Here is an 11211-nt window from a genome sequence, read left to right as displayed (position 1 = left end):
GTGAGATGCTGGAGCAGGTTGCCGAGGGAAGCTGTGGCTGCCCCATCCCTGAAAGTCTTCAAGACCAGGTTGAATGGGGCCTTGAGTGACTTGAGCTGGTGGGAGGTGTCCCTGCCCATGCAGGGGGTTTGGAATGAAATGATCTTTAAAGTCCCTTCCAACCCTTCCATTCTGTGATCACCCACCCCCTGCCTGGGGTGAGCACGGGCACACTGACCAGCCCCACACCCCTCCCGCTGCTGGAAAGAGCAACCTGAGCACTCAAGCATCTGTTCTCCAGCATCCTTCTCCATTTCTCCCCAAGCACCTCCTACACCCCAGATTTATTACCTTGATGCAGTATCAGGACCTGGCTCCAAAGGGGCTGCATCACAGGCCCTTGTGGCTGCACAGCTGGCTCCTGCTCCCTCCCTGCTCATTCCCTGCTCCCTCCCTCCCTCCACGGCTGTTGTTCCCCGGGTGCAGCTGCTGCCACTCACAAAGGCAGCATTGATATCCTGGGCCAGGCTCAGCCCGAGGGGCAGCAGCAGCATCCTGCCTTTGTGCGGGAGGAAGGAGGCAGCTGATCCCGGCTCCTGCAGCAGAGCCCGGGCTGGGGAAACAGATGTGGGAGTTAAAACCTGTTCCTGTTCCCCCTCCCCTGCTCGTGGCCTGGGGGCAAATCCCACCCAGGCGGCTGCAGTAACGTGTGACCCTCGAGGGATTGATACTGGATTAGAAAAAACACCATTCTTGAGGAATCTGCCACAATATAGACTCCAAAGATAATGGGTAATGGATGAAAACTGGCAGAGGGGAGATTGAGGTTGGACATGAGGAGGAAATTCTTTGCTGTGAGGCTGCTGAGACCCTGGCCCTGGTTGCCCAGGGAAGCTGTGGCTGCCCCATCCCTGGCAGTGTTGAAGGGCAGGTTGGATGGGGCTTGGAGCAGCCTGGGCTGGTGGGAGATGTCCCTGCCCATGCAGGGGGTTGGATCTAGATGATCTTTAAGGTCCTTTCAGTCCAAACCAGTCTGGGATTCTATCATTAATCTATGATTAAAACACCTTGCACTAAAGGCTCAGGATCAAACCTCCCCAAAGCCACCAAGGAGCTGCACTCCCAACAGTGACACTGGGACTCAGTGCTGTCCTTCCCCCAGCACTGATTTTTTGGGCTGCAAAACCTCCTCAGCAGAAAACAAAAGCAAAACACTGGCTGAACAAAGGGGCATGTAATGCACAAGGTGGCTGCTGCCCCTGTGAGTCACCATGCCCTCTAATCCCAGTCTCACCCAGGCAGATTAAGGCATCAAACACTGACTCACTGTCCCAGAGTCAGCCACATCCCACCATAAAATCCGACACTCCCAGCTAAGGAAGAATTTTCACAGCTTTTCCCCTCCCCAAGGACACTGGGGCTGGCTCCCCACAGTTCCTGTTTGCTTCTGGGGCTCAGCAAAACACCAGCCATAGGAAGCACATTGCAGCTCAGGTTTTTAAATGAAAGACTGGGGGGAAAAAACAACCAACCACCAAAAAAACCCCAGAAAACCTTCTTTCCAGCAGTGCTTTTAGCTCCATGACAAATGGGCTGTGATCCTTCTTCAAGCATCAGCTCTTGGTTCACCCCTGGGCTGGTGAGGTACAGGCAGACCTGCTTGCAGACGAGAAGATATAAAATGTAATTAAGTGGCTCCACCACAGGCTGGCCAGAGCCAGCTCTGCTGGTCCAGACATCAAAAATCACCATCATGGCAGGGCTGGTCCATCTCAGCTACTGTCTCAGCCCCAACAGCACCCAGCACTCACCTTCCCAAAGCATCAGCCCTGAGGACACAGGGCTCTGCTCAGGCAGGAGGCCAAGTGCTCCTGACTTCATCTTGCTCCAGAAGCAAGAGCTGGAACCAATGTTTCTTATTAGCCAGCTGGAATTAATTTAAATCATTGAAGGGCAGGTTGGATGGGGCTTGGAGCAGCCTGGGCTGGTGGGAGATGTCCCTGCCCATGCAGGGGGTTGGATCTAGATGATCTTTAAGGTCCTTTCAGTCCAAACCAGTCTGGGATTCTATCATTAATCTATGATTAAAACACCTTGCACTAAAGGCTCAGGATCAAACCTCCCCAAAGCCACCAAGGAGCTGCACTCCCAACAGTGACACTGGGACTCAGTGCTGTCCTTCCCCCAGCACTGATTTTTTGGGCTGCAAAACCTCCTCAGCAGAAAACAAAAGCAAAACACTGGCTGAACAAAGGGGCATGTAATGCACAAGGTGGCTGCTGCCCCTGTGAGTCACCATGCCCTCTAATCCCAGTCTCACCCAGGCAGATTAAGGCATCAAACACTGACTCACTGTCCCAGAGTCAGCCACATCCCACCATAAAATCCGACACTCCCAGCTAAGGAAGAATTTTCACAGCTTTTCCCCTCCCCAAGGACACTGGGGCTGGCTCCCCACAGTTCCTGTTTGCTGCTGGGGCTCAGCAAAACACCAGCCATAGGAAGCACATTGCAGCTCAGGTTTTTAAATGAAAGACTGGGGGGAAAAAACAACCAACCACCAAAAAAACCCCAGAAAACCTTCTTTCCAGCAGTGCTTTTAGCTCCATGACAAATGGGCTGTGATCCTTCTTCAAGCATCAGCTCTTGGTTCACCCCTGGGCTGGTGAGGTACAGGCAGACCTGCTTGCAGACGAGAAGATATAAAATGTAATTAAGTGGCTCCACCACAGGCTGGCCAGAGCCAGCTCTGCTGGTCCAGACATCAAAAATCACCATCATGGCAGGGCTGGTCCATCTCAGCTACTGTCTCAGCCCCAACAGCACCCAGCACTCACCTTCCCAAAGCATCAGCCCTGAGGACACAGGGCTCTGCTCAGGCAGGAGGCCAAGTGCTCCTGACTTCATCTTGCTCCAGAAGCAAGAGCTGGAACCAATGTTTCTTATTAGCCAGCTGGAATTAATTTAAATCATTATTTCTTTTTACCCTGGCTTAAATTAGCAGACAGGAAGCATCTTTTAAATTGATTTGCTTTATCCTGTTTTGCATTTGTAGTTTCATTTTTCTTAAGGGAGGTCACTGGTAAAACCTTTCAAGGGTGCAGCTGACACTTCTATAGCCTCTTGACCCTAAATTCAAGGCTGGTTTTGGTCAACATGAGCCACCAACCCTGTACACTTTTGAAGCTGTTACCATACCTAGTTAACACATGTTCAGGTTTTTCTACTACAGTAATTTTTACTTGCTTTGCAAAATGGCCTTTAGGTGAAAGGTAATGAAAGCAAAAGAAACACAAGGACATTGGGGGTTTTTTAGCTGCTTTGCCATGACTGATGGTTTCAACAGCCATTTGCCTCTTGAACAACTGAACAATTCGCATGCACCCTCAGTAGGTTTGTGGATAAGCTCAGTCCAGCTGCTTCTTCACTGCCTGGAGTTGAACCAGTTTGAGGGATTTTTCTTTTTGTATTTTCTTGGTCATAGAATCACAGAATTGTCAAGCCTGACCTTGAATGTCTCTAGGGATGGGGCCCTCACCACCTCTCTAGGCAACAAATGCTCTTCCCAAGTTCAAGGCAGGACAAATCACACGTCCTCCTTCACACATGCAGATTTTAAAATAGTTTTGGTGAAGCTTGGTATATTTTCTACCTATCTATTTCTATATATTTACTGCTTTGCCACACTGCATCTGCTCTTCATCTGTGGTGATCAACAACGGATGCTTCAGTGAGCAGGACAAGGGAGTGAGCACTAGTGCCTTTTCACATAAGAAATTAAACTTCCTCTTAGTGAAGAGCAACCTCTACTTAAATATTATTTTTGCCATTTTAATAAGACTTTTCTCCCATTGAAACACCCGTATCTTTGGTTGTTTGGGCCACGGACTCAAGTTTTGCACCAATGTTCTTGAAAATGAGGCTTTGTGCTCAGCTTCTGGGGTCCTTTTCTGAAAGTTTCTACACTGAATAGCTTTTCAGAGGTAACTATAAATTAGACTGAGTCTTCTTGAAGTATGTGTAAACCTAATTTTGATTTAAATGGCAGAATCCAGCTACAGTCCTGCCCTCCTGCTCTCAGCCCCACCAAACTAAAGGCAGTTCAGTTTAATCCCACTCTTACCAAGGCTAAAATCCATGCACAGAACTGGGCACAGAAAGAACCTGTCCAGCTCTGTGCCTGCTGCTTGTCTCCAGGCAACCAAGGAAGCCAACACAAATGATCACAAATGGACCATAGAATTTTAAGCATGATGGATGTTCTAAGCTTCACCTTTACTAGAAGGAAATGTAACTGAGTCAAGTCAGAATCAAACCTCAACAAGAGAAACGGCACCTCCCCTCACAGCCAGCACTCATCAGCCCTCCAACCCTGGGCCCCTGCTTGGATCAATTAGTGTCCAACAAGGTGGAGCTGAGCAAGGTTGAGCTTTAACGTGCAAAGTTTTACAGTCAGGGCTCTGAGCAGAGCTCCACCTCAGTGCTGGGATTTATCACTCAGATTACATCAGTTTTCAGGGAGCAGTAGATGTTTTCCAGCAGAAAGGTCTTTGTCCTGAGCATTAAGGCAATTAATATATGAGTTTCAGAGTGGGGCAGCTCAGGAAGCTGGTCCTCACAGAGCTCCCCAGGCAAATTTCTGAAGTCATACAAGTGGAAAGATTTAATAATCCAACACCGAGTTTCTATAAACTTCAAACCCTTGCACACACCTACTATTGTCCTATCTGTTGACACAACAAATACATCTTTATTATGAACTACAGATATTGACCTGCCAGTGACTCACTTCATCCTTACCTTCCCACCTGCAGACTCATTTGAATTATACAATCCAATTAAACTTGAATTATTTTATTTTCATCGGATTGTTAGTTATTCCAGCAAGTCACTTGCTGAAACCCCTGTATCTGTAGTTTCGGGGAGCCTTGATTAACAAGCAAACACACAGCATGAGCAGATTCAGAATACAAAGTGCAAGTAAGATTCCCACACCAGAGGTTCTCCCACGTTGCACAAGGCACCCAACACAGCTCCCTTCTGAGCTGCAGCAGCACAACCACAAATGAAAAGGGTTGAAAAAGAGAGAGCTCTGTTAACCAAGAAGATTGAGTGACGAAGAGAACAGAGAAGTTTGGGTTTGGATGATGGGATCTCAGTTACAGAGGATCAGGAGAGGAATTCAGTGATGTAATTCAACAGTTCAGCAGGAGAATGCTGCACAGTACAGACACAAATCCCCCAGGCACTCATCCCAGAGAGTGATTTTGTACTACAAAGCACCTTTGCAACAGCATTTAGGAGCAGCAAGAAACAGCTCATGAGCAGACAAGGCTGGTGACCACCTGAGTGGTGTTTGAATGCAATGTCAGTATTTGAATCAATGATTGAGTAGGAAGGAATTAAAATATTAAACTGAACATGGTTTAGAAGTTAGTCTTCCTAAAGAGCATATTTAATTGCTCTTTTTAAACCTAAACCATTCATTATGGATGTCAAAAAAAAAAAAAAAGAGAAAGAGGGAGCAAGTAACAAAACAAACTCCAAAGGAAAAAAAAAAAGGTGGGGAAGAGCTGCCAGGCTTGGGAAGGTCTGGCCTTCCTTCCTGGCCTGTCCAAAACCAACAGCAAAGTCCTTTATCAAGGACTGCAGCTCTAGAGGCAGGAGATGAAAAATAGGTTTGAGGCAAGATAAGCAGTCAGTGACTCAGGTACTGAATATATTTAAAGAACTTCTGTTAGTCCTAAGATGAAAAGGCACAGAGAGGTCACAAAACCCAGATGAAACTTAGATTCAGATTATAAAGACCAAGGCATTAACTCCTTGTGAAGACTGCACACCTACAGTCTTGGAAGATTCCATTTCAGGATCATTTGTGCTGCCAAGGAACACCACAGGAAAAAAACAAAATGCAGGAGGCAGAGATTAGCACAATACCTTGTTAGGCTCTGCAGTTTTACAAGCACCAGATTCAGTCAGATGTACTTTTAAAAAGGTGTTTGTCCAGAAAGTTCTTGGAATTTATTATACACATTTAATAACAGATGATACTCAACATTCAGGTGTTGTTGAACTACGTTTACAAGCACTTTAGCATACAATGTATACTTATGCTAAGAAACAAAAGATTCAGCATATAAGGAAGTGCAGAAAGAAGCTACTTTAAAGATATCCCCTTCCATCCAATATCTACAGAATACCTGCTTTCTTTGAAAGCCCTACATGATGTCAAGTAAAAGGACTAATCAAATATCTACACTTCATTGTGCACATCACATCTACTTCAGATGCAGGACAAAAAGTTTCAAAAAGCATGTTCCATTCCTCCTTCCAGAGGAACCTCAGACTTCAGAATTGGTTTGATTTCAGAAACAGAGCTTGAATTTTTAAATAAATTCAACAGTAGCAATCCAGCAAGTTGGAAATGTGACTATGAAAAAGGCAGCAAACCACCAGGATTCCTCAGATGAGCATTCAAAACCAGTGTTGACGTGACTAAAGCTTGTAACTAAGTTAACACAAACCTGTCATTAATTTTTTGCAGGACCTTGAAGCCTTTTCCTTCCTATGATAAGCAATCTTCACCAGCAAATATTGTATTTGTTTGTTTTAAGCTTATCTGTCCTAACAAAGTGCTGACCAGGTGGACTATTTCACTCTTGCTTTGCAAGAACCAATCCAGACACAACAGGGGCATCAAGGGGCTGTTTCTGCTCCCCCCAAGACAGTTAAAAACAAAAGCCCCAGTTTTTCAGAAGCCAGCATCGGATCAAACACTTTTTGCCTATCTGTGTATTCATTAACCCTGTACAAAAAGAAAGCTGATTAGCAAATGTAAATGTTCATATAAAAATAGCCAACATCTGTTTAAATTTAGAAATTTATTTTGTTTAATCCACAAGCTTTATATAGCTTTAGTTAAAAAAAAAACAACAAAAACAAACAAAAACAAAAAACCAGTGAAAACATGACAATATCCAAAGTTCAGGTTCCTCAAACTTTCAAAGACCACAGCTCTGAAAGTTGCTTCTACCATTCAGAAGAACCGTAACGAGACAAGATTTATGGATGGGGAAACAACATCTCACAAACAAAATAGATGGAACTGAAGGAATTTTTTGTTTTGTTTTGTTTTTCTGGGACTGCTGATCATGGAAACTGCCCTTTAAAAAAAGAACATAAAAATACAAATGAAATTCCAGTGTTCCAAATCAACATGTTACATCAATATAAACCCACAGTGTCCTGGTAAACAACATGCTTTCATTTATGTACCATTCTAAATTGCTATTTTTGATTTGCTTTAATGGAGACTATACAGGCAACAGTAGAAAGCATTAAAATATATGTAACTCCCTTGGTAATTCTGCAGTGGTTTTATTTCTGGGCAAGCTTACAAACCACAAAGGTTAGTAGCATAATGTAAGTGGGTAGAACAGAAGTCAAATGAGACCCTTGCTAATTATGCTAAAGGCTTTGTTGAATTTCAAAGGAACTTGGGAATTGACCATCATGATTAAAACCTTTCAAAACAAATTCCTACTGCTTCTAAAAAGTCTCACTCTAAATGAAATTATGTTGACTTGTCAATGAAAGAATGTCACTAGTACACTGTGGACACCTTTTGTAATGTAAATCCATGCCCTTTGTACATGGTGAACCTCAACCTAGCAATTATTACAACAAATGTTATATTCTAAAGCTCAAACACATTTAGCAATTTGAAATTGAACTCTTGAGTACAAACCAAATAAAATGTACATTATATCAAAGGATCCGGCCTAGGATGGGGGTGACACTTGGGCCTTCCTCATTGACCTCAGTGCCTTCTCTCGCAGGTGTTTTTCTAGATCATCAAGGTTGTCTTCTGGTTCACTTTCTGTCTCCTTCAAACAAAGACAAAGCATTTCTTCACACACTGCACACTAAGCCAGGCTGCAGCCCTCCCCACATTGCAAAGCATCAAGACACTAACAATTTCTGAAATAAGATTGATGTTTAAACCACCAGAGTTCTGTGTGCATTCATCTCCATCTGTTTTCTTACACTGGACACAAAAATTAAACCTAAGTATTAAATTCCTACCTTTTTGGGTTCTGTCTCTGCTTCCTGTTCTTCCTGTGCTGAGGTGGTATCTGGTGCAGCCACAGCAACAGATGCTGCAGCTGCTGCTGCCTTCTCCTTCTTATGTTTTTTGTGCTTCTTGTGCTTTTTATCCTTTTTATGCTTCTTATCCTTCTTTTTCTTCTTCTTCTTTCCACCCCCTTCTTGATCTGAATTCTGTAACCAACAACACAACAGATATTACAACTCATTCCTAAGGCTTCAAGATGTTGGTAAAACAAACCCAGAACCATCCTGGGAAATATGAATGGACTGAGGAACATTTGAGCCTCAGTGAACTCAACACTGTTTAGAACTGGGGGAAAAGTCCAATTCCCAACCAAATGACAGAAGCAACCCTAGGACAGATACTGCAATGTACAGCTGTGCTGTGTCTGTTTAAAACAGAAGGTAACACCCTGTAATCTCCAGATGCTGGTCACAGCAATGACAGGCAAAGCTCTTCATCTAAATCAACACTGCAGGTGGAGTCTGACTCCCTGAAACCCTCCTCTGGCAAAGGATGGAAGTGTCCCTAGGAAACACCTTGGGAGAACTGATAAGGATGCCAAACAACGTTCTCCTCCTATTAGAAAGAGCCTGGGTTTTGCACATCAGATTAAGTATAAGATCACCTCACTTTGTAGACTATGAAACTCACATAGACTCATGAAGTAGGAAAGTCTTTTCTTGCAGAAGTCAGACTTAGTATCTAAAACTACCTTTTTTCAGACTCAAAAATGATAAAGTTTGAAAAATTTGTTACAAATTGTTCAACAGGAACTTTTAACTATAAAATAATCATTCTAAGAATTTTTACTTCCCCCCCCATGTGAATAACCTCAGAGCTGTTCAGCAACAAAGTCTTCATGAAAATAACTTGCCACAAAACCCAAACTAGTATTGCTTTTATTAGCAAACAAATACCCTTGCAGGTGATGGGCTCTGAGTTGGGCTTTTAGCCTTTTTTGCAGGTGACCAGTTAGCAGAGGGGGAACAAGAGCGAGCAGGAGAGGCAGGTCCTTGATGTTTTTTGGCTGCTGGCTCAGGGGACCCTGATGCGGAGCGGGATGAGGACACTCGTCTGGCAGATCTGGGACTTGGTGTGGAAGTCCTTAAAACCAAAAGAGCCACAATTAGAGACACAAGAGACAAAACAAGACAAGGAAAATCAACAAACAAGTCAGGTAAGCAAAAGCTAGCACCAAAACTCCTCAAGTGCTTTTCACCTGCTCAGTCCCCAGTGCTTTGTTGAGCTATTAGAAGACCCCTCAAACCCTACACAAAAGCCCCTTTAATGCTTCTTCCCATGTTACACTTCATTGCAACAGATGCTTCCAATCTAATAAACGTCCAAAAATCAATGTGGAAGCTGAACAGAGCCACCAGCACTTCAGAAATCTCAAGAACTGCTGTTGCTCAGTCTGGAGAGACCTTATTGCTCTCAACAACTACCTGAAAGGAGGTTGTAAGTGAGGGAGGAGTCGGTCTCTTCTCCCAAGTAACAAGTGACAGAGCAAGAAGAAATGGCCTCAAGTTGTACCACGTGACGTTTAGATTGGATATGAGGAACAATTTCTTCACCAAAAGGGTTGTCAAGCACTGGGACAGGCTGCCCAGGGAAGCGGCTGCCACGATCCCTGGAAATGTTTAAAAGCCCTGTAGATGTGGTGCTGAGGGACCTGCTCTAATGGTGGCCTTGGCAGGGCTGGGTCAATGGCTGGACTTCGTGATCTTAAAGGTCTTTTCCAACCAAAATTATTCTATCATTCCGTAACGTAAGAACCCCTTTTCAATCCAATCCCCTAGCCATTCCCACTGCATTAAACAAAACAAACCCCACCCCAAGACCACCACCAAAGAAGGATTTTTTTACTTTGTCTTCTTAGGTTCTGGCGTTCTTGACACCCTCCTGATGGGTCTAGTGCTTGGAGATGGTGACTGTCTTCTCTGGGGTGAAGCTGAAGCTCCCCTTCGTGGTGGTGGTGGGCTTGCAGAGGTATGAGAAGCTCTAGGCCGTGGTGAAGGTGAATGCCTTTTGTTTTGCGGTGGAGAACGCGTTTCCCGATTGGACCTACTGGGAGGAGATCCCTTCCTGTGCTTGGAAGATATCGAAGGTGAACGCCTTTTAGCAGCTGGGGAGCTCCTTTGTTTTGGGGGTGGTGAATGGGAGACTCTGCGTTTGGACTGTGGAGAAGGTGATGCCCTTCGTTTCGGGGGGGGCGGAGGAGAAGCTGTTCTTCTTTTAGGTGGTGGAGAAGGAGAATATCGTCTCTGAATCGGTGGAGAGTATCTCCGTGGAGAGGGTGAGCGTCTGCGTGGGGGTGGTGATGGAGACCTTCAGAGAAAACAGAAGGTCAGGAGCCACATCAGCATGTGAATTTGTTACAAGTGTCTTGCAATTCGCCCAAAGAAAGGAACAAATTTCTCTAAAAATTCTGCAAGAAGCAGCCTCCTGGTATCAGAGGGGGGGCTACAAGAAAGCTGGAGAGGGACTTCTTACAAGGCAGTGTAGCAAGAGGACAACAGGTGATGGCTTAAAACTTGAAGAGCAGAGATTTAGGTTCTGGGCATTAGGAGGAAATTCTTGAGTGTGAGGATGGTGAGAGCCTGGCCCAGGTTGCCCAGGGAAGCTGTGGCTGCCCCATCCCTGGCAGTGTTGAAGGGCAGGTTGGATAGGGCTTGGAGCAACCTGGGCTGGTGGGAGGTGTCCCATGCAGGGGGGTTTTAAAGTCCCTTCCAACCCAAACCAGTCAGTGATCCTATGAAAATCAGCTTAATGTGTGTTATTAAGAATTTGATATGGCAACAAAAGAATACAGAATCATAGAATATGCTGAGTTGGAAGGGACCCATCAGGATCATTGAGTCCAACTCCTGTCCCCATGTAGAGCCCACCAAGTCTACATCCCCCTCAGTAACTGTGAATCAAGGAACTGGTTTCCCCCATCGTGGCATTTCTTGTTATACACCACAGTGGGAAATCAACAGCCCAAGAAGCAGCCATTCCATGACAAAAGCACATAGAATTTGTCCCCTACCTTCGACGGGGCAAGGAAGGGGAGCGCCGCCGCCTGGGAGGAGGGGCAGGCGAGGGGGAGCGTCGCCGCCGGGCTGGGGGGGGCGGGG

At 45.2% G+C, this 11211-nt stretch overlaps 1 protein-coding gene across 1 annotated transcript in view; it reads right to left on the bottom strand.

The window, feature by feature from the left end:
* Nucleotides 1–6845: 6845 nt before the first annotated feature.
* The window catches only part of SRRM1 (serine/arginine repetitive matrix 1), a 19325-nt gene continuing 14959 nt past the window's right edge, over nucleotides 6846–11211 (bottom strand). Inside the window, exons 14-18 of the mRNA XM_010000637.1 lie at nucleotides 11124–11211; nucleotides 9959–10420; nucleotides 9010–9196; nucleotides 8065–8259; nucleotides 6846–7865 (exon numbers count right to left, since the gene is read on the bottom strand). Of these exons, the coding sequence (XP_009998939.1) occupies nucleotides 7761–7865; nucleotides 8065–8259; nucleotides 9010–9196; nucleotides 9959–10420; nucleotides 11124–11211 (1037 nt within the window). The 3' untranslated portion in view covers nucleotides 6846–7760. The remainder of the gene's footprint in view (nucleotides 7866–8064; nucleotides 8260–9009; nucleotides 9197–9958; nucleotides 10421–11123) is intronic.

This window comes from Chaetura pelagica, unplaced genomic scaffold (assembly GCF_000747805.2).
Source record: "Chaetura pelagica isolate M959 unplaced genomic scaffold, ChaPel_1.0 scaffold676, whole genome shotgun sequence".
Lineage (NCBI taxonomy): Eukaryota > Metazoa > Chordata > Aves > Apodiformes > Apodidae > Chaetura > Chaetura pelagica.
The sequence above is the reverse complement of the archived record's forward strand: the minus strand, read 5'-3'. Positions and strand labels throughout refer to the sequence as shown.